We start from the raw sequence: 24,128 nt of genomic DNA on the forward strand, positions 1-24,128 counted from the left end.
AAAGAAGGCCGTACCACGCCAGTTGGATCCCGCGAGATAAAATACGGCGTTTCGCAACCACTGAGAAACAGGGGCTATGAAGATGGAGAAGGATCTCCAATGCAGCGCCCAGCAGCTCTCGACCCGTTTGCAGTGCCATCAGCCCCAGGAAGATTCCCACCTTCTGTTTTCTGGGGACGTTCGGGGGCCATTGGGTGTAATGGCACACCTATGCTGAGCCCTAGGGTGAATGCAGGACCAAGCATTGCCCCACAACGTAGGGCTGTCGATGACATAGGTGTGCAGAGACGGACGACACTGCCCTTCGGGGTGGAGAGACACTTCCAAAGATCACCACATGTTCTTTTCAGAGAAGTAGACGGTAATTGGATGAAGGAGGGGACAGCGGTCCGTGACAGCTTGGGCAAAGGGGAGTACATGTACACCGGCTCAAAGCGGTTTTTTGGAACCCCATCGCTGCCCAATAGGATCTGTAAAGATCAGGAGCAGCAACCAGGCACAATGAGGGGGGATATCGAGAAGTTTCGGGCCCTTGCCATGAAACGCCGCGGCAAGTGTAAGGACAGCACAACCCTTGAGCCCTTGAAGGAGAAGCTCTCAAGTCATGATTCATCGAGATTGCAAAACACAGCTGCTTGGAACGAACTGATCCCGGGCGAAGCAGGGGATACAAACGTGGGAACTCCTGTTGAGCGGGGTGGCGATGCTGCTCCATCGGCTCCAAATGCATGCCAATGCTGTGATGGAGGGATAGTGGAAGAGCCTAGTTTTTCAAGGCAAGGGGCGGTGGGCGCAAGTGGTACCCCTGTGGTAGTGCTACGGGCCCTAGAACCTGAAGGCGGCACGCCTCAAAACGTGAGGAGAGATCTTCCAGGTCTTTTGTCGAATGCCACCGATACGCCTGCAGGATTGCAACAGCCGCACGGCACACCACACGCCGAGGGGGAGCAACATCTTTTCCGCGGGTATTTACACCCTCTGAGGAATTCCAGTAGGCGGCGGGAGGGCGGGGATCCCCTTCCCCATGCGGCTAATGGTGGTACCCCGATGTTCTTGACAATGCAGGAGTTGCTGCACCCCTCAGATAGATTCCAGCGGAGTGAAGGGGCAGCAATGGGCGACACGTAGCAGTCTGTTTCTGGAGGCCCCATAGGAAGCATGGAACTTAACGGCTCCATGGATTAGCTACCCGGAGAAGCCATGGCATCAGCTAGATGATGTGCAACCTTCTTCAGTGAGGGCCAAGAGCCATGATTATTTGAGGAATGTACTCTCCAGGCGGCAGAAACACGTGACCTGGCGTAATAGTTTGGGGCTGTCATAGAAACTATCAGTGTAGCATGACTGCCGATGCTTTCTGATGCTATACACAGTATGTGCGCACCAGTGAAGCCTTCCACAGGCTACTGGTGGGTATGCTCGAGGCATACAGTATTAACAGTTAATAATCGTTGTGAATAGCCAAAGGGCGTTCACTACAGGAAATGCGGTGTCTAAATCTGTCCTGGATTGGGTGAGTCTGCCCAGGCGTCTGGTGTTTGGCTACGGTGTAGCCGCTTGCTGCCCCTATCGGGCCCTCTTTGCAACTGCTGTGTGTCCCCTTTTACTGGGCTCTTCAAGGGGTTTATTTCGGACTGTCAGACAAATACCTCTGTAAGAGGGTTCTGCATCTGAACCGTATAGGGTGCCACATGCACAATAAAGCATCATCGTGAGTTCAACACCAGAATATCTCGCCGTATTGTTAGTACACAGCCTGCATTGGGGCTTAAAAGCTTACAGGGGAGGAGGATCAGACAGTGAGGCCGCGAAGCACTCCCGCTCCCCCCCGCCCAATTCCCCACAGCCTTCATACAAAGCAATTTTCGCAGAACCACTGATGCGGTGTTTCATAAATGTCTGAACAGAATTCCAACTACCAAATAATGCTGAAGCAGTGGGAAGTGTTCAATAGCTTTTGCAGCCCGCGAGAGGGGGGGACAACCGTCGGAGTTCAATTACAATGGCGCTTATGTTGCGCTGTTGAACAAACGACTGCAGACAGAAGCATCAAAACCTCGATTTGCGTTCCTCGCATGTGACGACTACGCAGGATATAATGTGGATACGAGTCATGAATATCGAAACAGTTAAAACAGCAAGCGCACAAAGATTACACAGGGCCGAATACCGCAAATACTTGTTGCAATACACCTGTATGGGGCCGCGTACGTTCAGGTCAAGCTGAATGCCTGCTGCTTCAAGCGCTCCATCTTTCGGACCCGCTAAAACGTTCTCTAGAGACAAGACTTCATCATAAGCTTGAACAGTAGTTGTCTCTGCTGAAATTGCCACAAGGGCCGCATCGCCCCCTTCAATGGCAGCCAACCTTGCTGCAGCAGCAGCGAACACAGCCGCCGCCTTCTGCTCAAAAGTCGCTCCTGAAGCTTCCTCCAGTTGTGTTGTAGGCGCTCCTGGCGGTGGTGCTGTAGCAGCTGCCTGTTCACGCAGGGGTGCCGCTTGTTGTTGTGGCTTTGTCACCGTACAGTTGTAGCTCACTTGCCCCCCAAATGCAGCCACGACGTCTTGGGCTAAGTATATCGCCGTTTCTACGCAGCTGCCAGCTCCTCGAATCCGCACTGCACCGTATGGACCACGGAGGAGATTTTGGCAGCGCTTAAAATACACAACGAGGGGGACTCTGCGAGTCACGAAGACTTCAAAAGGGCGGAGTGGAGGCCGCGCTATGGGGCTACGAGACACGATTTCTGAGAATACAGAGACAGCAGAAGTAATAGGAACACGTGTGTTATCGTACAAGAATATCGGTCTCTCCATGCTAAGCAACGGTTCCTGTGGCCGCACCCCGAAGTTAAAGGAGCGGAAACATAGGTTTTTGCATGCAGGGCTGTAAAGGCTCCATTTTACGGCCTAAGGTACCGAAAACTTTCCCGCTCAAGATTGCAGAAGAGAAGCCTTTGTTCTGGGACCGCATAAGGCGGCCACAGGTTTTGGTCTACATGGCCTCATTACCTTTTGGCGACTCCAACACTTCATGAGGCAAAACGGATATATGAGTCATCAGGATACACCACAACAGACATAGTTTCAATGAATAGGTGTCTCTATGGAGTTTTAGAGGATGCTCAGTTTGCGGAGCAGGCCTAGGGAGGAAGAGCGCGCATGTGATGGAAATGGGAAATACCACTTACCTGCGCGGTCCCCCATGGCTTCTAAAGCGCCTTGATTGCCTCTCTCTTTGGCCCTTTTCCGCCGTTCCCACGCGCGCCCCTTGCCGGTGTATGTCGCATGCGCCTAGCTAAAGTTGTTCCCTGTAGCCTGCTACCAGGACTACTTCCCAGCGCCTCCTGCAGTCAGCAGCGTGATGCGCTACGAACACTGCACTGCTGCGCTGCCTAGACTCACTTGATTGACTACCAGTGGGACAGCACCACGAAGAGCAGTGCGCGGCAGACACTAAGCCCAGGGGAACAAGTCTGCTCCGCACTTCAGCGAGGGAAGCCTGGGCAGCGACATGCCACTACCCCTAAGAAGAGCTTGGCGCTTGACTGTAAAAAGGCTAGGAAGGAGCAGCAGTTTGCCTTTCTATAGAGAGAGCCAGAAGAGAGGGAGGAAGAAGCCTTGAGGGCGCGTGGGGCCCGATGGTGTTGGGACTGGAGAATGCACGCCATGCAAGCAAGACTTCCACAACGCCCTTCAAAAGAATTCATACAGAAAGCCGAAAAAATGAGAAAAAGCAGGTAAAGGCAACCACAGGCAGAAGAAGCAAACGCAAGAAGCCGACGACGGGGCTCGAACCCGCGACCACGAGGTTAAGAGCCTCGCGCTCTACCGACTGAGCTACATCGGCACACGGCAGAAGTTTAGCATTATAGGGCGATACGGTCACACGGTGAGGAAGAGCCAACTTTAAGCACGCGGGACTCTTCCTGTTACAATGACGCAGCTATCAGGAGATCAAACGCTAAAGTACTCGCTACGTAGTCGCCCCACAGGCCCCGCACACTGTTTGTGAAATGCCCGCACAAGTGCACATAGCGCATACGGAAGAGCGCTCGGCGAGGATCCTCGAGGCAGAGGGTTCGATACAGGAGCCCGTCCCGTACTGAGGTAGTTGGGCAGTTTCGGCGTTATGCAGCATCTGCTGAGCCGTTTCGGAGTAATGTTACAGCAGCCCACCTCGCGAGGAACCGCAGACGAGCGGCCTACACGGGCCGTTCCACTGTCGTCACCCCGTCTACGCGCTCTAGTGCGCCCCTCTCCGTATGCGCTGGCGAAACAACTGTCTCCCCCGCTGGATGGCTATCGCTTGACTATCATCGCCCGAAGCTGCACCACCTACGGTGAGGCCGACTACTTCCCAAGAACTACCTAAAAGCCAATGGCTCTACAATAGACGCGCTAAAATTCCACGAACGGCGACAGGAATGTGTAGCGAGCAGTGTTATACGCGTTGTAACGCCACCTGTTTCGGCCTTTGCGGCCCCTCAAGGAGGCGCTGCTGCTAGCTGCTAACTGCTCAGCGCTAGCCGCAACCCACTCAAGCTGCCAACAAAGCCCGAATCAAAAGATTATGCACTTAGTAGACGTGGTCAGGGAAGAGGAAAGCGGCGTCCTTATTGGTCAGGCGCTTGTACACAGCAGCGAACGTCCAAAGTTTCTCCTCGAGGTTATCCTTCGCCTTGTCCTTCGGGTCGAGGTGAACCTTCATGAGCTTCGACCCGTCGGCCCTCACACGCCACCTGTGCGCACGCATGCAAGTACACCGCGAAGCTTTCGAGAGCAATAAGGAGGCCGCAAACGGAGCTCCCTCCCGATTCGCCGCAACGCCACCCACTCAGAGGACAGCAACGAACTACGCCCCTATGAAAGACCGCACCCGCCACAAAGAGGCCAGCAAAACTAGAAAAAACGCCGTCTCGAACATCCTGCGCGGGTGCACAAATTAAGAGACTGGACGTTCGAAGATCATCGAGGAAACCAACCTGCGGCCAACGACCTCGGAGGGGGCTACGATGTCGTCCAGCATGGCATCCTGCACGCTGGTGAGCGTGCGTGAGCGCGGGCGTATCTTCAAATTCTTGCGCTTGTAGTCCAAGCCCACAATGCTCCTCTGCGCGCAAGCATTCTCTCAGGCCAACACCACGTGGGATAACACTCCCCGCGTTGCTATTCTTCCGCCTCGAAACCACACCCTCAAGGTACCACGTGTGGAGCCAACGAGGAACTGAGCACCGCCAGACCGAATTTACAGCCTCTTCCAGAAAGGCACAGATATATATGTATTTTTATATGTATGCAGCACTGCGAGAGGAGCAGACCGGGCACGGCCAAAAGAACGGAGCTGATAGAGCCTCCTCAGTAAAGGGGAGCATCCACACTGCAATTTGGATAGAGCTTTGGAATATGGGCAACGAAAAGCGCCGCCATGAGAACAAAAGCCAGCCGAAGCCACCAATGAAAAGGCGAACCTGGGCAATGATAACGACGTGTCTCTTGAGCTTTTTCTCGAGTTCTTGGATCAGCCTGGCGTGAATGCGACGAACGACATTTGCGTAGACCCGGTAGGGCACGAAGATGACCAATGCTGCCTTCCCGGAGGCGGGTACATCTACTGGCTTTACAGCACACACCGTCAGCTCGGCCACTTCGGCACGCAGCTCAGACTGAGCGCTAGACTGAAAGCAAACGCACGTGAAGTGATGGAGCCAAGAGCTAGGCGCTGCGAGGATGGTAGCAGGGACTAGCCAGGGTGCCAGTTGTGCAGATGGTGGAGGACGGTGTTGCATGCAGCAAGGCAAGAGAGCGGTGCGGAAGGATGCATAGAAGGGCACGTACAACACAGGGGGCGTACCTCGATTTCGGCGAGGCATCGCTCGACCTCCATTTCGACGTCGGTGGGTTGGCTGCCATCAGCTTTAACGATCCGCTGTCGAGTCGTCATTTTCCTTGACTGTAATCTGAATACACAGCACGCAAGAAGCACGAAGCGGTGCATGCAGCGCCTTCCCAGTCGGCATGCACAGTGGTGGCTCGACCTCTGGCCATATGCGGTCGGGGGCAAGGCTCCCTTGAGGGCAGCCCAGCCCCTAGAAACGGGAGACGCAGCCCCTGTTCGAGACGCAGCCGTCGCTGTGGAGCCACACCAATAACATTCGAAAACAAAACACGCGAAAAACGCCCTCGACGAACTCACGACTCCTCCCACTGACGGGTGGGGCGCTACGTAGGAGGAGGACGCACACGGGCTGGCCACACGCCACTATTCTTACAAAAGTCCACCGTAATTGGCACTGTTTGTGCCGATAGAGCCGGCAGACGATGCAGTGGCTGCGCCAGCACGAGTTGCAAACCCGCCAGGACTGAGCCGTCCCCGCTATCGCTGCTGCCGCTGCTAAGAACGCAGCTGCCATGGTGCCCCCCGAGGGAAATACAGGCAACAAACCAATCAGATAGATCCATGTTACAGCAACTGAGCCGAGGAATCCCTTAAACGGATGAAACCAGACGGCAGCAACATCGCCGGCCGCCCCATACATACCCCGCAGAAGGTCTGCCTGCACGTCAACGGTCCCGAATGCGGTGTAGGGGGGGAGAGAGACTCCAAAACAACTTACTCGAAAGCAGATAACCCTCCTCAGTGCTCCCTCCTCAAAGATGAAACATTTTTACGCTGCAACCAAGTGCAGCGCACGCACCCCAGCCCACACAGGTCCCCACTGCAGGGGCTGTGCTGCTCGTTCGGGTTTGCTGCTGCTTGGGGCTGCTGCTGCTGCTGCTGCTGCTGCTGCTGCTGCATGGTGTGAAGTACAATGCCAGCGGTGGCTAGCTTCAGCAGCAAATTTTAGCACTTCTTTTGCCTCTCCCAGCGGGTCTTCTGCCGGAGGCATGTGCCGTTTTCACTTTCCGACTAAGGCTGATCGTTTTGTGCCGCGTGTTTTCTTCCTGCTGCCTGCAGCTGGCCCCTTGTGCATGCATTGAATGCACTTGCTGCCGCACTTCCGGACGTGCCAAGCGTTTGTGAACTGCTAATTTGGTGGTTCTGTGCCGTTTGCACGCTTCGCGCAGGCCGAGCGCCTAGGCTGTGCGTACACTGTGCTGCTGGCGCGCAAAGACTCCCCTTGCTAGGCGTCGTTGCTGAAGCAGCACCTCCCGCGGCTGCCAAGGCATCGCAGGAAAAACAGAGCAGCACCTGCGCGCCCTATCAGAGGCAGAGGCAGTGGGCAGCCGCAGCTGCAATAGGCGTGGCCAATGGAAAACACGCCGGACGGATTGGCTGGTTTTGATGGTTGGCGGGCACCAGCATCACCACCAGCTGCAGCAGCTGCTGCGGTTCTTTGATTTGCCTCCTACTTGCCGCTGCAGACGCACCGTTCGCATGCGGTACCTGCTTCTGGCGAAGCAGCGGCACCCAGACCAGCAGCCTGCTGCACGTGCAGCAGTGGCAACAGCAGACTTCGCGTTGTTACAGTGTAACTATGAGCGGCTTCAGGACCTCCTGGCAGAGGAGCGGTCAAGAGGGACGCCCCAGTCCGAGCAGGGGGCCTCGTATCAGCAGCAGTGGGAGCAGAGAGGGAGACAAAGTGACTGGCAGCGTCATCAGCAGCACCATGGCGCTGCCTACAGAGAGCAGTGGTGGTATCAGCAGCGGCAGGAGCAGAGGCAGCGGTGGGAGCAGTGGGAGGATCAGCAGCGGGGCTGGCAACAGCAGCAAACGCCTAAGTGGGGGTATTGGCAGCAGCAGCAGCAGCAGCAGCAGAAGCGTTTCTTCCATATGCCCATCGTTTGTGTAGCACGCGGCTTTGGCTTGGCCTTTGGTCTGACTGCTGCCTATTGGCTGACAGCTCCGGTTCGCAGATCCGCCAGGCGCAGCAACAGCTTGGGTAGCAGCAGCAACGGTGCAAGCGAGAGGCGACGGCTTCTCCAGCAGCAGCGGCAGCAGCAGCGGCAGCAGCAGCTGCACCAGTTTCGCATGCGAAAGCAGAATAGCCTCGCCGAGTCCAGACGCGACCAGCTTCACAGGCACATGCACCCCATGTCGGGTGAAGGAGAGGCCTCTTTTTCTTCTGTCCGAGGGATCGGCGGAGACATCAAGAAGAAGCGGAGGCAGAGCAGCGGGAGCCAGCCCAGCGTGGTTGCTACTAGGCCAGTTGTCGAGGCTGCGTTCTCGGATACGCTGGCAGACAAGGCTTTTTCCGACGGCGAAATCAGCAGCGGCGGCAGTGCAAGTCTGCCGCGCGATCCACGAGCCTGGAGGGAGGAGCTGGTAAGGATTGGCCATCTGGTGCAGCAGCTCCACACGGACGCTGAGGGCAGCAGCAGTACATACGGCAGTAGTGTGGCGCTGCAGTCGGAAGAGCCGTGGCTGTCTGACACGCCACTGGCTGGCGGCAGCAGCAGCAGACATGGGAATGCAGCGGGTAGGAGAGTCTATGGACGCGGTGAAGAGGAAGCGTTTCGGAGGGATCCTCAAGAGCCACAAAAAGCAGCAGCAGGACCAGCAGAAGTAACAACAGTTCCGCCGTGCTCCCGGCGTAGCAAGAGCGCAGGCAACGTGCTCGAGAAAGACGCATTCTATGCGACACGGGTGTGCAAAGTACTGCGAAAACTCCAGTTGCGTATGCTGTTGCTAGGCCGTTATGTCTGTTGGTGCTCCCTTTCTCCCATGAAGCGGGTGCTCGCTGCGCCTCTCGTTTTTGTTGCAGTACATACACCGTGGAGTAAGGGTGATGCGACGCCGCAGCTCGGAGAACCTTCCCGCTGAGGAGCGAGCGAGCGAGACTGACCAGCGGGGGCCTGTGCAACAGCGCGCAGAGGACAAGCGGCAGCTGCAGGGAGAGCTGCAGCTGGTGGAGCAGCAGCCTCGCGCTGAACGTGATCAGCTGCTTTCGAGATTGGCGCAACAGCAGCTGGTGCTGCATAAGGAGGACGAAGCGCCCAGGAGCTCGACTACCCCTTCCCAGCAGCTCCTCGCGCAGCTGCACCGTCAGGAACAAGAGCAGACGCCGCAGCATGATTAGGCGGTTATCCGTGTGTCTTAGTACCTATGCGACGCAAGTCGCTCAGCCATCCAAGAAGGGCTGTGCGACTACACTCTCTGCTGAAGAGCACGGCGCATAAAACGAGGACAGCACGAGCTGCCGCTCGTACGTCGCGGCAGTGGCTTGAGCAACTGCCGACTTTCATAGAACGTCTTCCGGTACACCAGTAGTTAGCTGGCTGTTTCCCTGCTCCCATAGTAACTGATTTTTGGGAGGGGCATCTTCCGCCGCGGTTTGCCTCGCCGATAGAGGGGCAGGCCAGCTTGTTTCATTAGGGGTCTGTATCACCGCAACAAGCTAGCTGGGAGCCTTTGTACCTGTCCTGCAGCGTGTATGCCCAGCCATCTATTCGTAAAGGTTTGAGTTTTGTAGCAGGCTGTACAGCTAGTGCGCTGGCAGCGTCTCCTTCACTGCACCGCAGTGTAAACCGACTTATGGGCTATGTTTTCCTGCCGGCCTTGCCCCCGCAGTTGCCGCTGCCGCTCGGGATGTGTAGAGTGGCAAATAATTTGAGGCGGCAGAATTTTTCGGTTGCACTAGCATTTTTAAAACCGCTCTCTCCACGAGTGGACTCGCAGTTCATTGCACGTGCCGCTCTGCGCTCCATCAGGGACGCCCTTTGCGCGGCTGCTGTCTGGCTACCCATAATCCTTTGATTGCCTCGCTTTAAGCAGTAAGCGTGCTACACTGGGCAAAACTTCTCTTGCCGTCTCATCGGGTTATACTCAGGATGTATGTAGGGAACCGCATGAGGGGAAGCCCCCCGGAACATGCCAATCCAAAACACCGCTGCACTTGGTACAGCAGCACAAACAGGCGCACCCTACGGCGCGGCATTAACATGCCCCGTTGCTAGAGGCCTAATGTGACGCTGCTCAAACCACGCCTTAGGAGTAGAGGCCTTTAAATGTCATCTCCCTCATCCATTGCTACATCTTCGTCCTCTTCTTTTTCTTCCTTGGTCTTAGTAACTTCATCCTTTCCACCGTCGATATCCTTCGCAGCGTCTGCATCCTGTTCAATCTCCGATTCCTTTGAGGCCCCCTCGGCGCCAACGGTAGCGGCTCCAGATGGGGTCTCAGTAACGCCCGTGGGATTGACCATTTGCTGCAACAGCACGCACGCATGCAGCGCACTACCCATAATGTTGAGAACCAGCCATCCCTCCCTTCGCAGTTGCCACAGCTAATAGTCGAAACCTACGGAAAGGCATCGGTAACGTATCCGCCGAATACTTTCATTTTCCGCAACCGCAAAGTAGGCTAGCCTGCGGACGCAGAACAGAGATCCTACAGCCCTGAGTGATATTTTGAGCGCCATACCCCCGTGAAGGCGCACAGACAAATCTCAGGTGGGCAAAGGCTTTGTGTGGGTAATTCGTAAGTCCACGAGTCGCCGGAATGTAGGGTGTGTGATATCCCCATACCTGCTATAGTGCCCTACATGAGACGCCAGAGTATCCCGCTGAATGTTCAGCCCCCACTCCCTGCACAGCAACGCACCACGCAAGTACCGACACGCATGAAGATACAGCAACAGCCGATGGCTAGATGTATACAAGGACGTGTACAAAATCCCCGTACAACTATGCCCCCTGTAGGCAGTGCCCGTCGCTCGTTTGGGATTCGTGCAGGGCAGTGTACGTACAGTCTCGTTGTATCTGCATTGCCAGTTCCAGGGTATTTGCTCTGCAGATGCTGCAGCTGAGAGTGAATGGTGAACCGGTCCATGTTTGACATTTTCGCTAGTAAGAGAGAGGAGCAGCGGGCAGGTGCGATGGGGCCAGTTTACACACGAGGGGATGTAACAAATGATATGGAAAAACAATTTGCCAAGGGGAGTTCGAATTCAGCGTATGGTGCACGGCCCGTAGGCCTTTAGAATAGCGCGTATTTTTGCGAGATCTGTGTGCCAGAGGAGCGCTGGTTTGATGGATTCCTATGGCCTGATCCTCCTGAATGCGCTGATGGTGGTGATCCTGTTGCTGATCCTGTCTGCTGAGAGACACCACAGGAGCACAGAGCGCTGCCCTTTCGCTGCGCACGCCCAAGTGGTAGGATGCAAAGACTACAGGGGGGACTGTACGCTGTCTGACACCGCAGCAGCTCTAGCAGCTTCGGCGGGGGGTGGCCAACGGAGTAAAGGAAGTACAAAAACGAAAGATAAGGAAAGAAGCCCTTTGAATGGACACCACTACAAAAGCAAACGCGCTCAGGGGCGGAAAGGCCGCAGAAGCAACGGGCAGAGAGAGCAGCTGCAGCAGGACGGCGGCACGAGAAAAAAGGTGGGAGCCGACTTGAGCTAGAGGCCGTGGGTTTTTTAGTGCGAAGTTTGAATTTTGAACTGCACCCGCTGCCGAGTCCGCTTACTCAAACAACGGTGGCCGCTCCTGCTGGCAATGCATGCATGCATGCAGCCACCCTGCTGTAGGCGCATGCACTAGCAGCAGTCGGCTGCACTTGCTGCTATGCGACAAACACACATTAATGCAGAGGGAGGATAGAAGGAGCACCAAAGAGTGGAAAGAAGAGGTCTGAAGCGCGACACGTTGCAGTAGCATACTTCCTTGCTGTGTAGGTTCCAAGAACGTTCAACCCCCTGCTGGTGTTGCAGCAGCGGAAGAAGCGCGAGCTGCTCCCCAGCTGCACCATCGCCACGACCTTCCAGCACCAGACGCTACACCTCGCGTCCTTCCGGTGTCAAGAGGGGCTTTGAAGGCGCACAGCTTTCTGCTGGTGCGTTGTGAGGAGGCGCTATTACGCGCAGATTTCAGCTGTCCACCAGTGAGACAAGCCGACGACAGCGCTGGCAGCAGCGACGCAGCGAGCACAAAGGGCAGCAGCTCCTGCTCCTACACCTAGAGGCACAATGGCAGGCCCCTAAGAGCCGGTACAGCGCTTCTGCTGATGTGCAGCACCTGCCCCCCATACCTCCCCGGTTTGTGTTGACAGTCCCATGAAAATGATGCTGCAACAGCTGCTGCAACAGCTGCTGATGGCAGTGCTGATGGCAGTGCTGCTGTGTAGGATTGCTGTCGATGGCTCCTCGGTGCCAGTGGATCGCCCCTTCTGCTGCCAGTCTGCTGCAGTCCTGCGAACAGCGGCGTCGCATGCAGCAACAGCAGAGCAGCCAGCAGGCGCATCAGTGCGAGACGAATTCGTCTTACGAAGTTCGCTGCAATCGTTCATGCCGCTGCAGCGGAAAGCGCCCATGAGGCTCGCTGCACGCGGCAGCCAGCGACGCTACAGCCACGGGATTGACAGCAGCAACACCGCCTTTCTGCTACACATGGCCTCGAGCAAGCCACGATCACGCGCTCCTGGAACGCATCAGTTGCAGCGGGTGCGGCAGCAGCAGTATGAACTGCGGGTCGCGTTGCAGCAGAAAAACAGGTGTCTGTACACCCCGTTGCCTCAGCAGCAGCCCCAGCGGCTCTTCGAGCAGCGCTTCCCTCTCTCCCTTCAGCAGATGCGAGTTCCTCTGAGGAAGCAGAAGAAGCGGGGGAGGTGGCTGCTGGAAAAGCGGACGAAACTCGCCTGGCGACGCGTGCAGCACCACGTGCAGCAGCTGCCCGACCTGCTGCAGCAGCAACGAGCCATGCTTGTGTCACCGGAGCAGGAGCAGGAGCTGAACGCTGCGGCACAAAAGCACGACAGGAAAATCCGTGATGCTGTCTGGTGAGAGGCTCCGCTCTGCGCAACACTTTTCTTGGGGTGCTCCTCCTCTGCCCCTGCCAGTCCTCTGCAAGCTCCCCCGTCTGCGATGTGTCAGGTTCCCTGCAGGCGTTCGTTTATTGCCACTCGTGTGATTCCACGACTGGCGCTGTTAGCGAGGCAGCAAGAGCAGCCGGCAAGGGATCAGTTTGAGGCCCTGCAGGAGCAGCAGCAGCTGCTGCTGAACGAGCAGCAGCAGCAGCTGCAGCAGCATGAGAGGGGCCTCCTGCAGCACATCCAGGGCATGCAGTCTCGAAAGAAAGCGGCTCTGCAGACTCCCGCTGGGCATGTGCTCTCTGAGCAGCAACAGCTGCATGCGTTGTTAGGCCTCCGTGTTCCCGTGGAAGTTGCACGCGGGAGCGCCTCTGCAGCAGCAGCAGCAGCTGCTGCTGCTGCTGCAAAGACGCGTGCCCTTGCCGAGCAGACTAGAGAGGTACTTCTTGGTGCTCACTTGGCCTCGCAAGCTGATGATGCAACGGCTTCTTGTGCAAGCTCGCCGCGATCCGAGATCACTGCCTCTACATACACACGCAAACACAGTCTCCGGGCTTTAGTGACAGGGTTCCCCGCTGGTGCTGAGAATACGCTCCCTCCTTTGGCGACGACCCTCCAGCAGTAATATTGCGCTAAGGTAGAGCACCAGGAGGCTGCGTTGCACAAAGATCTTCTACGCGTGTTGTTGAGGCTGCATAATCTGCTGCGCGCCTTTTCTGATGCAGCCGTTTCTCCAGTTCCTGGTGGATCTGCAGTTTGTCACGGAGCAGCAGGACCTGCTGGTGCAGCAGCCGCCGCAGCAGTACTGCGACTTGCTGCTGCAACAGCAGCGCTTGGAGGGAGATGCTGCAGACGGCTCCACGGCAGCCGACAGTCACGAGTGCAGTCAGACACAAGACGCTCAACAGCGGTCTCTGCAACACGAGGCGGCGCTGAGGGACTATCTCGCGATGGCGTCACCAGTACGAGGCACCCGTCTTGCTGCTGACGTCCACGCATTCGCGCAGCTGCTCCAGGTGAGGCCATGCTGCTGATGTATGTCGAACGCACGCTGCTGCCACGAGTTCAGCTCCTAGTGCTGTTGTTACCGCTTGGACGTCATGGATTCATCGCTGCTGCTTTTTGCTATTCTAAAATAGATGGAACCCCCCCCTGTGAGCAAAGACGCGCAAGGGCTCGTCGCCACTCTGCAAGAACTCCACTCCGAAAACTTCACACGTAAGCGCAGCAGCAGCAGCAGCAGCAGCAGCTCGAGTGACGGGCACCAGCAGCAGCCCAGCGTAACGACGGCCAGTACCATGTGTGTGTATGCTGAAGGATTTCTGGCTCGCGCATATAAATTTTCAAAAGGATGGGCCCTTTCTGGCCGCTTTTTTCTGCTGGCCTTAACCCGGCGGCAGCAGCTGCTACCGCGCCGCCCTTCTGCTGCGGCGTGGGATGCAGATACAGACAACTTTGAGGTAAGAGCCTCTGCTACTTTTGTCGGGAAGGGGTCCTCGAGCCGCAGTAGAGCGCCATCGCTGTAGGCGATGTGACGAATAAATGGAGAAGATCACCCTCGAAAGGCACTGAGCTCGCAGCGACTCCAACGCCCCGCCTTCTGGTCTGGAGTCAGCCGCGCTGTCTTTGAGTTATGGAGGCGTCGGCAAGACGCGTGTGTTATTCCATTGAGCGTCACCTGCTGCTGCGGAGCACTACCCGCAGTAGAGTGGTCCAGTCACATGGTGCCCCCCTGCTGCAGATTTTTGTGTTGTAGGTGGCGATTGACTCTTTGGCTCTTTTGTGGAGGCGGTCGGCCTTCCCCGAAGCTCAGGAGCATCAGCACCTTCATCACCAACAGGTGTTTCTGGAGGAGCTCGACGGGGCAGATGTGCATTACCGCCAGGCCCTTGCGGAGCCGCTGCTGCGTGCCATTCACGAGAAGGCGGGGCCAATTCTTGGCGTTAGACCTTACAGATAGCCAGCTGGCTTAGATGTCCAGAGAGCTCTTTAGCTCGTTGGCTTGGAAAGTCGTTAACCAGCTAGCTTACGGTGCTACGTTAGAGGTGCCTGGGTAACAATCTTCTGTTGTTTATGCTAGAGAAAAATAAGATCCTAAGCCGTCTTGCCCCACGCCTAAATAACGCAGTCCCTTAAAGCTAAAAGTGCGTAGTGAGTAGACAACCAGTACGCCCTGAAGCATAGATGAGCCTGTTTCCAAGAGAAAAAGAAATCCCCATCAATATTTCTCAACTATCTAGCTTGCCAGGAAAGCAAGTAGCTGGCTAGACTTGAGTACGCCGCCTCGAAGAGGTGAACAAGGCGTGAAGTGCGCAGACGCTGAAAGCCGAGCCTAGGAACGTTGGCCCCCCGGCATTCCAGCGGCCTCGCCGTGAACGCCTCGCCACTGCACATCGAAAACGCAGCACAAACTTGAGCCGTCGCTTTAGCGCAGCGGTGTGAGGCTAGTCGAACCAGCCAACTAACGAGGCGGAAGGTCGGAGACTTGCTTTGTGACTTAAGCGGTGCAGGCCTACCCTGGACTCCCACTCGCCGCGGGCGTCCTCCGCTTGCTGGCGCAGAGTGTCATCCAAAAAGCTCGGAGGAAAAGCCTGCGGGAAAGTTCGGCAGCAGCAGCAACGTTCAGGCCTAGCGGTCGCGAGGCGAGCTAGCTGATGGACGAAGAAAGAACCACGGAGGCAAGGTGGAAATATATCGGAAGGGCGGCCAAAGAGGCTGCACAAGGAAAGGAGAGACACCGAGCGTAGCGGGCAGAGGGTAAAGAGAAAAGTACACGCAAGAGGCTATAAGTCAAAGGCGAGTGGTGGCTGCAGGGGCAAGACATGATATTACCCGCACGAGGCTGCGTTGCGTGATGAGGACGTAAGGCAGCTTGAATGCTGCATAGTATACTGTGACCTAAGCGCAAGAGAGTATCCAGAAGCATGCAAGTGAAGAGGCAGGTTTGTAAGGAGGCCTCTGAATCACTGCATCTATGCGCAATACCCCCGCACATGCGCAAACGCCTATACAAACAGGCCCCTCGCGAGCAGGCAACAACGCATGCGTGCATGCAGCTAGCCCAGCCCAGCAGCGCTGATAGCCTTTATACGAGCTGCCGGGGAAAAGGAAGACGATCCCAAGGGATAAGTCACAGAAGAGCTTTCCAGCTCCCTCGCACGATAGAAGCGGCGGCAGCAGTTGTTCGAGGGGGGTCGTCCTAGGCACCTCCTGGAGGATGACGGTACTCCCAGGGCACATGTGGAGCGACTCCGAGACCGATGAGTGAACAGAACACATGACTTCTCCGGTGGGGTCCTTCGCGCACAGAAAAAGCCACGTTTTTGAAGGAATAGGCTTGGAGGCGCGAAGCACGCTTGCGCTCAACGTCTCCACGCAAGGGACTGGGGGGGGGAAGGGGGGAGGTCGCTTGGGCGAAATCCCCAAACCGCTCGGCTTATTGACAGAAGCGCCTTGAGGGCCGCCAGCATGCGAATACAAGTCTCTGCATGCAGCGTGCAATGATGTCCGACTAACGGACTCGCCGGTTACGATATATTTGGCATGCATGCACGCACGGCTGCAACGAGGAGTCGGTCCGTTAGGGCTCCTTCATCGTCTCCCATAATCGCGTATTTTAGGAACAACACCAAATGCTGCACCTGAATCAGCACGCGCAGCAGAAGCAGCATTGCGTGCTTACCGACTGGCGTCCCCCTACGAGCCGCGCACCCCGCCAATGCGTCATCACATTCCTGAAAGACTGGCGTTCGAAAAACGGGGGAAGGAGGGAGGGGGGAAAGGGAAGGAGACGCGCTTGCCTTCTTCACGGGGATGTCGCTGCTCCGCAGCACGGCTGCCACATTCGACTCCACCAAGAAGGACATGCTGAAGCAGCGGCGTACACAGACAGCCTGCGCAAGCGGGGAGGGTCAGAGCGCAGCGAAAGCTGCTGGGGAGCCGTATCGGTCCTCTCCTGTGCCTTACATGGGGGGGCACGGCGAAGGCGTGGCGATGAGGCCTAGATGAAACGCTGCGAAAGAGCCACACGGATACGCGTTGAGACAGTCAGCAAGCCACCCCACAGCCCACCCGAGACTCCCGAAAAGGGGTCACCAGGTTCCGTCATGAGAGGCCTCGGCTTTGCAGACACAAGCAAAGCGCACGCGGCACTTCGAGCCAAAAGGACAGGCAGCTCTCTCGCTGCTGCACAGCCTGAGCAGCAACAGGCGCAGAGCGCAGGTCACTTGCCATCGAAGGGAAATCCCAAGAAAAGCAGCGCGCGAGCCCAAGATGCGGAAGCCTGTAGAGGGGCCTTGGTTTCAAGTGCTTGGTCGCTTTGCATGCTGCCTGATTCAGCGGCTCGACGCGCTTCTTCTGCTGCTGCCGCTGCCTCGCAGTGGCTAAGCCCCAGCCAGGCGCTACCCCAACATCCGGGAGTTGGAGTGAAGTTGGGAGCAGCAGTTGCAGCGGCAACAGCAGCGGTGGCAGCAGCAGCAACAGAGGACTGCGAACTGTCCGCCGAGCGAATGCGATTTTGTTGACGGCAAGCGAAGGGGGAGTCGCCTCCCTGCCCTCTGCAGCAGAAACTTGCGCACCTTCGAGTCCGAGGCGTATACCAAACACCAGCGGAGGCGCCGATGGCGAAGGAAGTCGGGAAGTTGCGCAGATGGGCAAGAAAAACACTCAGAGTGCAGCCACGACGAAACGAAGAAAGCCCATGGAAAGGCAAAGACTGAAAGGGGCCTTGCAAGGGGTGCGCTCACTTCATGCGTTTGCCCTTTTCCTGTTGTTGCCTGCGCCGCAGCCAGCGACCAGCAGGACCTGGCAGATGCTCCTCTGCGGCTTGTTGCAACATGACAGAGGGTTGGTGCTGGGCTGCTGCTTGTACCACGGCTGCTGCAACTGCTGCTGCGGCTGTCGTGGCCTTTATGCCTCTAAACGAGAGCGGCTCCTCTTTCTTGCAGTTGCTGTCATTCTTGTCGCTGCCATGAGCGCCATTCTCTAGCTTACCTGGACTAGCACCTCCCAGAGACGCGGGAGGATGCCAGTTACAACCTGCAGACGGTTGTGAAGACACTGCTGCTGCTGCTGCTTTTCTTGTTGTTCTTGAAAGACCCCAAACCCGCTTCGATTTGGACAGGGGTGGGGCTGCAGCTACTGGGTGCCCTTCCTGCGGACCAAGTACATCAAGAGAGTCTTCTTGCAGGTGCTGATGTTGCTGATGTTGCTGCGTGTGCTGATGTTGCTGATGTTGCTGCAGGTGCTGATGTTGCTGCGTGTGCTGATGTTGCTGCGTGTGCTGATATTGCTGATGTTGCTGCAGGTGCTGATGTTGCTGCAGGTGCTGATGTTGCTGCAGGTGCTGATGTTGCTGCTGATGTTGCTGCCACTTTCGCGCCCGTATGGGCTGTGAGGGTCTGCACGGGACCGAGGGGGGCAGCATCAGGTGCTGCGCACCAGCAGCTCTTGATTGGAGGTGCTGAGACTGCGGACTAGACGCATTCTGTGTGCCAGTTCCCTGCTCTTGATAGGGGTGGTGGTGCTCCTGTGAGTGGGAAGAAGGGCCGCTTGAGCACACAGGTGCACCGTCGGAGGTTTGCTGGTGCCATTGCCGCTGCAGCAGCTGCTGCTCCCGTTGCCGCTGCCAGTTCGGCGTCTCATTCCCCAGCCAGAGAGCGCAGGGCGGGGGACGTGCTGGCTGCAGCTCTGAGTCTGCCTGCTGGGTGTTTAGGTACGATCCCCCCCCCCGCTGGCTAGTGGCGTGCCAAGGCCGCTGCGAAGGTTTCGCACTCACACCGCAGCCCTGTGACTCGTGCCGCTCCTCTGCGATGTGCCAAGAAGGCTGCTTCCATTGCTGCCGCTGGTTCCACGAGGAGGAGATATCCTCAGGTCGCATTGATGCACAGTGCAGGGACCGAGCGCCGGCCCCTGCTATTCCAAGGCAAGTGTGTTAAGTTGCAGGCAGAAGCGTGGGATTAATTTCGTCGAGAAGGCGAAGTCTTGCGTGCCACTGCTGAAGATCTCGCCTTCAAGCGAGGTAGCACCGGGGAGGAGCCGGAGAGAGGGGGGAACGGGTGTTCGGGTCGGGTACACAAGGACAGTTCTTCTTATACTTCGTGCAGTAAGCAGCATCTCGACGCTAGTCTATGAAGCACGTGCTAGAGCTTTCAGAAATATGGCGGAGTTTGAGCTGTGTCTTCCTATATATTTTTCCCCAGTAGTGAGCCAACAAATACTGGGGGGCCCCTGGCTGGGCGGGCGGGGCAGGGGTGGGCGAGGCGGGGGCCCTTGACGGAAGCTCCATTGCTTCTCTGGGCAGGTACGTCTGATCGTTTGGAAAAACGGCTTGCCTACCTTGCTTTTGAACTTAGCCAAAACGTGCTATATAGAGAGTTTGGTTTCGCGAAGCGCGCCGTGCTTACGGACGGGTGCTGATTTCAGCTCAACAACGGTATCCCAAGAGGAGTAGGGGAGCGAAAGGCACATTGAAGCGAAAGTGGCAATGAGCCCCACCGACGAAGCAAAAAAAGCAGCTGTAAGGTTGGGCAGGAATATGCGCGAGAAGAATTGTGGTCTGTTTTTTCACCGCTTTGTCTGCGCTTCGCGTCTGAACGAATTTGCCACCCAATTCACAGGTGGTAGCTCTTCCTGCCGATTGTTGCAGCACCACTGAAGCTGCCCATGCCTGTTTTTTCTTAGGCCTAAGAGCCTCCATAGGGAAGCATGTTTGTGCCGTCGCACGCTAACGCCCCTCTGCCTGTGGCTCTCATCGACTGCTGATGTAGGATTCAACTGTGCTATTGTTTTTCCATGATGCCGTAACCATCGCAGCGCTTCATGCGATCTTAGGCTTCCCGTGCTCATGTTGCATCTTCGCGATCGGCGGCTGGCGTGCCTCCCGTCAGCCAGTGACTCTGTTCTCCTGTTGCTGCATCTTCTTGCTCTCCCAGGCTGTCGAGGCAGTGGACACCTGCATTCGTTCTGGCATGCGCGTCGGCCTCGGAACAGGCTCGACGGCTTCCTTTGCGGTGCAGCGCATCGGGGAACGCATCAGAGAGGGCGACCTGACGGGTATCACTTGCGCCGCTACGAGCGAAGAAACCCGCAGACTGGTGAGGCACAACAATACGTGCGAAGGTCTATGCGCAGGGTTCAGGAGGGCCGCTCAAGGCAAGAAGAGAGAGGCTGCCCGTGGAGTGTGGCATGCAGGGTTTTTTGGCACAAAACTCTCTTGGTTCCACAACAGGGGTTCGCTCTGCGCTTTGCGACGCTTTTTTTTCTGCAGGCCGAGCCCCTTGGCATCCAATTGCTTCCATTGGACTCTATCGAACTGCCTCTGGACGTTACTATTGACGGAGCAGATGAAGTGCTCAATACTGGCTCGCAGTGAGGCCGTGATAGGCGTGTGGGGAGTGGGGCGTAGGGGTTAGGGCTTAGGAAATAAGACGTGCTCAAGACACAGGGGGGAAGGGGGCAGTAAAAAGGATTTTTAGGAGAAACTCGTGAAGTCTCTAGCCACGGGGTCGTGGCTAAAAGCTGCTGTTACTGCTGCCGCCACTGCTGGCACCATGCCTGCACCTCCGTCTTCTGGTGCCGTTGCTTACGCAGGCTGGTCCTAATAAAGGGCCGCGGGGGTGCGCTGCTGCGGGAGAAGCTGGTTGAGATTAACTCCAAGTCCTTTGTCTGTGTGCGTCAGCGCTGCATTTTCTTCTTGTACCTCGGCTGTAGGCACCTCGTAGGCCATGGGTTCTGGCTTTCTTGTCTTACCAAAGGGGGCGGAAAAGCCTGAGGTTCCGATTTCTTTTTTCTGGTCGCGTTTTCACTTGCTCCAAAGGGAAGAAGGAAGCTCCTTCTCCTCCTCCATCCCATGGTGCGAATGTGCTGCTTGTGAACTACTTCTCTGCTGCTTCGCGAGCAGGTAGCCGACGAGGGAAAGCTGGTGAACCCCACTTCCTTCGGAACCACTGGGGCCGTGCCCTTAGAAGTGGTGCAATTCGGAGCTAGGACCACACGGCTAGCGGTGCTATCCGCGGTTCTGTCTGTCTTGGAGAAGAGGGCACAAGGGGAGGATGGTGCAGTTTCCCTTGAGGGGGGCTATCTCGACGTTAGAGCTGTTGAGGAAGCTGCAGCGGCAAAGGGCGTATCTGCAGTGTACAGGCAGAAGAAGGGCAGCACAGAGTTGTTCGTCTCGGACAACGGCAACTACTGCCTAGACCTCTTCTTTAAGAGTCCAATTCCCGATCCTCAGCGATTGCACGACAGACTCATCAAGGTAAGCCACTGGCACCATGCCAAGCAACAATAAAGGTGCCGCTACTGTTGCTGCTGCAGTAGAGTGATGGAAGGCTGCATTTGGATTTAGGGTTTGACACATTGTGCCGTGTGCTCACAGCCCCCTTCTGGTTCTAGCGTCACTGCCACGACCGCTGCTGCAGCTGCACAGGCTCTGTCGCTTTTGCCTGGAAACAATAGCTTTCCCAGCAAATCTGTGCATATTTGCCTGCATGCGCACCGACGCAGAGATGCAATTATATTGGGACACTGACACGCATCTCTGTGGGCCCATATATGAGCATCTGTCTAGTTGTGTTGCACTGTAGGTGGTGGGGGTCGTCGAAACGGGCATCTTCCTCGGCATCAGCAAAGTCTGCATCATTGGACATCTCTCTGGGGCCGTAACCAGGCTCTCTGTCTGAGGTGTCAAAAATATTAGGGACGCACCTGGTTGTAGATGAACGGTGCAAACATTATTAGCTGTGTATTCATTCTAGGGCGAAGGCTAGCTGTGGATACCTGTAGGGTCGCAAGGAGCTACGGACTCGTACCAAGGACAGCGCTAGCTGTGGCTCGATCGTGCGATATTGTAAAAAGTGAAACACAATGATTGCAGGAGTGAGAACACGTGGTGTCAGTGCGTTCTCTTGCCCTTCTAGTACCGGAGCCACTGTCTTTGCCCTAAAGTCTCTCATAAAGGGACCAGCGCCTCCGGGCCGTGGAATGGATTTTTAAAGGTTGTGTGTCTACTGAAGCGCAGCCAGTGCTGCGTGTATCGAAGAGTAAGCAAGGGGCTCTTTGGTTTCCAAAGGAATTTCAAAGGCCCCAGACAAAGCGTATACTGTATGCTTATGGATAAACAACGCATGCAGGGCTGTATGCTATTTTTCCTTGCTTGGTGCGTGAAGAAGCGGCGTAGATGCCCCCGAAGTCACCCTCGCCACGCCACCCCAGCGGCTGCGGCCCGCACTAGTTTTTGTGAGATTCGCTGTAGAATGGTTAACGGAACATTCCAGAGTTGCTTGGCATCGCGTACATAGCTTTGTAAGTCTGTCTGCATGTGTTTCCCCCTGTATATCCATGTTGATGCGTCTCTTTGTGCGGCTATAAGTCCATGCGTGCATTCACTTGTGTGGTATGACGGAATTACATGCATGCTATCTGTTTTCCTGGGGATTGTCCCTTGGCGGGGCTTGTTTGCGTTTGCTTCGAACAATTTCTTTTTCCGGGGCTTACCCGATGCGCAAGTAGTGGTAAATGCTTTGCTGGGGAATAAATGGAATACTGCTTAGCAAAGTGGGAGTAAACTGTAACTTTCTCCTCTCAGAACTGTGGAGAGAATCTCCAGCATTACGCTTCTAACTTGGGAGCTCCCAATGCGTGTAACAGCATCACCATGGCATGCTTGCTACGGCAACAGGCCTTTACTTCTGCCCCTGGGCAATCACCTTTTGCTGCCCCTGGCACGGATGTGTCTGCTAGCCTCTTCTGTAGATTGCAGCAGCAGTCATGTGCGGCCCTGGTTTCCCCTGGGCTTTCACAGTGAGTCTCAATTTGGTCAGGTCCTACGGGAGAGTGCAGTGCTGCAAATGCATCTCGGAACAATAAGGCAACCTGCTCCAGCTCGTTCTTCAGCAGTAGCCGAGCCGCTTTTGCCGTTGCACGCAGCTGTGCTAAGAAGGAGAGAAATCCAGCTGTTAGGAAGACCCTGTAAGCAATGCGGCAGCAGAATGCGGATTCGTCAGTAGGAACAGCCTTGGCTGTCGCTACCAACGAGGCAGAGCGTGTCTGGCAGCAGCAGCAGCAACTGCTGCACCGTAAAGCAGCAAGACTAGAGATGTGTGATGCCAGGGCTCTCAATAGGTGCAGCAGAAGCTGAGGCTCGATATCCATGCTGAAGATTTGTTGGAGGCTTTCCTGTGGCTGCTGCAGCAGCCATCTGTTCGCACAATGCACCAGACTACGCGGATTGTAGTTTCACCTAAGTCGCGAAGAGATGCTGGTGTATTGCGCATTCTGATAGAGTCTCACTGCTTTTAAGCCTCACATGTGCAACAGGAGAAGTGAAGGCATACCTGCACTGATCCTCGGGGTCAGCGTCTCTTGCCTCCCATTCTCTCCTCAATTGTGCCTGGTTACGCAGCTGAAGATTTATTGGAGCATTGTTGTTGCTGCTATTAACGCCAACAGTTCCACTAGAAAGGTCGAAACCGCACGCTGCTCCAGCGTGGCGATTGAACTGCCTCTGAGGTTGGTTTTGCATTTCCTCCCTTGCCATGGGCTTAAGGTGGCAAGTGCCAACTAGGGCCCTGAACTCCTCGTAGTTTGCTGCAGACACGATTGCTCGCTTCTTTGTCGTGTCTTCCAGCTGCCGGCGCTCGTCAGCAGCAACGGCAGCACCTACCTGGCGGCGATATAAGCCCTCTAGTCGTGGTTCCAGCGGCATTGGGATCCAGGAAAGACAGCAGCCATACAGCCCTTCTTGGTTTCACTTCCTGTCGTCTTGCTAATCTCTTTTACCATATGTTGTCTTAAGGGAGATGGGCATCGTGCACCAAGCACAAGTGGCTTATTCCTGTGGAGAATTGAGGAGGCCGACAGAGAGTCCTCCTATCTTGCTGTGCGCTGGCTAAAAAGGCCCTCAGGTTCGCATCGGTGTACACTATATCAATCAGCAGTACGCCGCTACAAAAAGACTTCAGAGTTTGTGGCTAAGTAGAACTACTTGGAAAACTCAGGGTCACTTTTCCACGTGGGCAAGCTGCACTGTACACAGCAACTTCACCTTTCTTTCCCTTGAGCTCCTTGAAATATTGAGGAGAAGGCGTAAAAGCTTATTATATGCATGGAAATCCTCTGAGTTCGTGGATGGTGAGTAGCACTCTTTACGAGGGGAGGGGAGCAGCGACGCCGGATCGGCAAAAACCCACACGTCCGATATCCTGAGAAGGCTCTGCACGCCAACATAGGTCTTTACACCTTTAAGTAAGGATAAGGACATGGTTGGGTGAGGGAATAAAGCAGAGAAGCGGTCTCCATAGCAGCAATGGACATAGAATCTTTCCTCTGGACCCGTGCAAAGGGGCCTTTGGACCACACTAGGCACCTCGTGACGCTCTTGCAG

The 24,128-nt window shown here is 56.0% G+C and overlaps 9 protein-coding genes and 1 non-coding gene across 10 annotated transcripts; 4 read left to right on the forward strand and 6 right to left on the reverse strand.

Moving 5' to 3' along the window:
- Positions 1-1,947: 1,947 nt before the first annotated feature.
- Positions 1,948-3,207, reverse strand: LOC34618496. The gene is made up of 3 exons (XM_026336707.1): positions 3,192-3,207; positions 2,212-2,747; positions 1,948-2,034 (listed from the first exon to the last, which is right to left on the reverse strand). The coding sequence occupies exons 1-3, from the start codon at positions 3,205-3,207 to the stop codon at positions 1,948-1,950; spliced, it is 639 nt and encodes a 212-aa protein (XP_026192492.1).
- Positions 3,208-3,777: 570 nt separating this feature from the next.
- Positions 3,778-3,850, reverse strand: Trnak-cuu. The gene has a single exon. It is a non-coding gene; the product is annotated as a tRNA-Lys (tRNA).
- Positions 3,851-4,579: 729 nt separating this feature from the next.
- Positions 4,580-5,944, reverse strand: LOC34618497 (40S ribosomal protein S7). Its single transcript, XM_026336312.1, has 3 exons — positions 5,855-5,944; positions 4,986-5,113; positions 4,580-4,742 (listed from the first exon to the last, which is right to left on the reverse strand). The coding sequence occupies exons 1-3, from the start codon at positions 5,942-5,944 to the stop codon at positions 4,580-4,582; spliced, it is 381 nt and encodes a 126-aa protein (XP_026192097.1).
- Positions 5,945-7,285: 1,341 nt separating this feature from the next.
- LOC113147157 (mediator of RNA polymerase II transcription subunit 15-like) lies at positions 7,286-9,910 on the forward strand. Its single transcript, XM_026336715.1, has 3 exons — positions 7,286-8,587; positions 8,706-8,874; positions 9,801-9,910. The coding sequence occupies exons 1-3, from the start codon at positions 7,286-7,288 to the stop codon at positions 9,908-9,910; spliced, it is 1,581 nt and encodes a 526-aa protein (XP_026192500.1).
- Positions 9,911-9,944: 34 nt separating this feature from the next.
- Positions 9,945-10,780, reverse strand: LOC34618499 (uncharacterized protein At4g14342). The gene is made up of 4 exons (XM_026333927.1): positions 10,689-10,780; positions 10,468-10,527; positions 10,245-10,308; positions 9,945-10,148 (listed from the first exon to the last, which is right to left on the reverse strand). Exons 1-4 carry the CDS (start codon positions 10,778-10,780, stop codon positions 9,945-9,947), a joined length of 420 nt encoding a protein of 139 aa, XP_026189712.1.
- Positions 10,781-12,047: 1,267 nt separating this feature from the next.
- On the forward strand, positions 12,048-12,709 carry LOC113147159. The gene is made up of 2 exons (XM_026336726.1): positions 12,048-12,210; positions 12,459-12,709. Exons 1-2 carry the CDS (start codon positions 12,048-12,050, stop codon positions 12,707-12,709), a joined length of 414 nt encoding a protein of 137 aa, XP_026192511.1.
- A 241-nt stretch (positions 12,710-12,950) lies between these two features.
- On the forward strand, positions 12,951-14,708 carry LOC34618501 (the record flags this gene model as incomplete). Its single annotated transcript, XM_026336736.1, has 3 exons — positions 12,951-13,187; positions 13,504-13,764; positions 14,505-14,708. Coding segments are annotated over 3 exons (702 nt in total), but the record flags the coding sequence as incomplete, so codon positions are not given.
- Positions 14,709-15,080: 372 nt separating this feature from the next.
- Positions 15,081-18,582, reverse strand: LOC34618502. The gene is made up of 10 exons (XM_026336745.1): positions 18,496-18,582; positions 18,129-18,428; positions 17,494-17,939; positions 16,979-17,304; positions 16,715-16,760; positions 16,549-16,615; positions 15,956-16,045; positions 15,581-15,646; positions 15,265-15,339; positions 15,081-15,134 (listed from the first exon to the last, which is right to left on the reverse strand). The coding sequence occupies exons 1-10, from the start codon at positions 18,580-18,582 to the stop codon at positions 15,081-15,083; spliced, it is 1,557 nt and encodes a 518-aa protein (XP_026192530.1).
- A 650-nt stretch (positions 18,583-19,232) lies between these two features.
- Positions 19,233-21,426, forward strand: LOC34618503 (ribose-5-phosphate isomerase A). The gene is made up of 6 exons (XM_022731829.1): positions 19,233-19,265; positions 19,681-19,842; positions 20,016-20,116; positions 20,339-20,417; positions 20,649-21,002; positions 21,331-21,426. The coding sequence occupies exons 1-6, from the start codon at positions 19,233-19,235 to the stop codon at positions 21,424-21,426; spliced, it is 825 nt and encodes a 274-aa protein (XP_022591988.1).
- A 928-nt stretch (positions 21,427-22,354) lies between these two features.
- LOC34618504 (coiled-coil domain-containing protein 103) lies at positions 22,355-23,450 on the reverse strand. The gene is made up of 2 exons (XM_026336755.1): positions 23,080-23,450; positions 22,355-22,943 (listed from the first exon to the last, which is right to left on the reverse strand). The coding sequence occupies exons 1-2, from the start codon at positions 23,448-23,450 to the stop codon at positions 22,355-22,357; spliced, it is 960 nt and encodes a 319-aa protein (XP_026192540.1).
- Between the last annotated feature and the right edge of the window lie 678 nt (positions 23,451-24,128).

This window comes from Cyclospora cayetanensis, unplaced genomic scaffold (genome assembly GCF_002999335.1).
Source record: "Cyclospora cayetanensis isolate NF1_C8 unplaced genomic scaffold, CcayRef3 CcayRef3_contig_1, whole genome shotgun sequence".
Classification (NCBI taxonomy): Eukaryota; Apicomplexa; class Conoidasida; order Eucoccidiorida; family Eimeriidae; genus Cyclospora; species Cyclospora cayetanensis.

Coding starts and splice junctions, on each gene's coding strand:
- LOC34618499 (XM_026333927.1), bottom strand. CDS start 10,780: ATGTCAAACATGGACCGGTTCACCATTCACTCTCAGCTGCAGCATCTG. Junction 10,528..10,688: donor AATGCAGATACAACGAGACT/GTACGTACACTG, acceptor GTTGCTGTGCAG/GGAGTGGGGGCTGAACATTC. Junction 10,309..10,467: donor CATGTAGGGCACTATAGCAG/GTATGGGGATAT, acceptor CTGCGTCCGCAG/GCTAGCCTACTTTGCGGTTG.
- LOC113147159 (XM_026336726.1), top strand. CDS start 12,048: ATGGCAGTGCTGCTGTGTAGGATTGCTGTCGATGGCTCCTCGGTGCCA. Junction 12,211..12,458: donor AGACGAATTCGTCTTACGAA/GTTCGCTGCAAT, acceptor CCGTTGCCTCAG/CAGCAGCCCCAGCGGCTCTT.
- LOC34618497 (XM_026336312.1), bottom strand. CDS start 5,944: ATGACGACTCGACAGCGGATCGTTAAAGCTGATGGCAGCCAACCCACC. Junction 5,114..5,854: donor GATGCCTCGCCGAAATCGAG/GTACGCCCCCTG, acceptor GCTTGCGCGCAG/AGGAGCATTGTGGGCTTGGA. Junction 4,743..4,985: donor TCCGAGGTCGTTGGCCGCAG/GTTGGTTTCCTC, acceptor GCGTGCGCACAG/GTGGCGTGTGAGGGCCGACG.
- LOC34618502 (XM_026336745.1), bottom strand. CDS start 18,582: ATGGAAGCAGCCTTCTTGGCACATCGCAGAGGAGCGGCACGAGTCACA. Junction 16,761..16,978: donor CTTGGGATTTCCCTTCGATG/GCAAGTGACCTG, acceptor GCTCTTTCGCAG/CGTTTCATCTAGGCCTCATC. Junction 16,616..16,714: donor CCTTCGCCGTGCCCCCCCAT/GTAAGGCACAGG, acceptor CCGCTGCTTCAG/CATGTCCTTCTTGGTGGAGT.
- LOC34618503 (XM_022731829.1), top strand. CDS start 19,233: ATGAGCCCCACCGACGAAGCAAAAAAAGCAGCT. Junction 19,843..20,015: donor GCGAAGAAACCCGCAGACTG/GTGAGGCACAAC, acceptor TTTTTTCTGCAG/GCCGAGCCCCTTGGCATCCA. Junction 20,117..20,338: donor GTGCTCAATACTGGCTCGCA/GTGAGGCCGTGA, acceptor TTGCTTACGCAG/GCTGGTCCTAATAAAGGGCC.
- LOC34618504 (XM_026336755.1), bottom strand. CDS start 23,450: ATGCCGCTGGAACCACGACTAGAGGGCTTATATCGCCGCCAGGTAGGT. Junction 22,944..23,079: donor GACCCCGAGGATCAGTGCAG/GTATGCCTTCAC, acceptor TTGTGCGAACAG/ATGGCTGCTGCAGCAGCCAC.
- LOC113147157 (XM_026336715.1), top strand. CDS start 7,286: ATGGTTGGCGGGCACCAGCATCACCACCAGCTGCAGCAGCTGCTGCGG. Junction 8,588..8,705: donor ACGCATTCTATGCGACACGG/GTGTGCAAAGTA, acceptor TTTTTGTTGCAG/TACATACACCGTGGAGTAAG. Junction 8,875..9,800: donor GCAGCAGCCTCGCGCTGAAC/GTGATCAGCTGC, acceptor CATGAGGGGAAG/CCCCCCGGAACATGCCAATC.
- LOC34618496 (XM_026336707.1), bottom strand. Junction 2,035..2,211: donor GCATTCAGCTTGACCTGAAC/GTACGCGGCCCC, acceptor TTCTGTCTGCAG/TCGTTTGTTCAACAGCGCAA.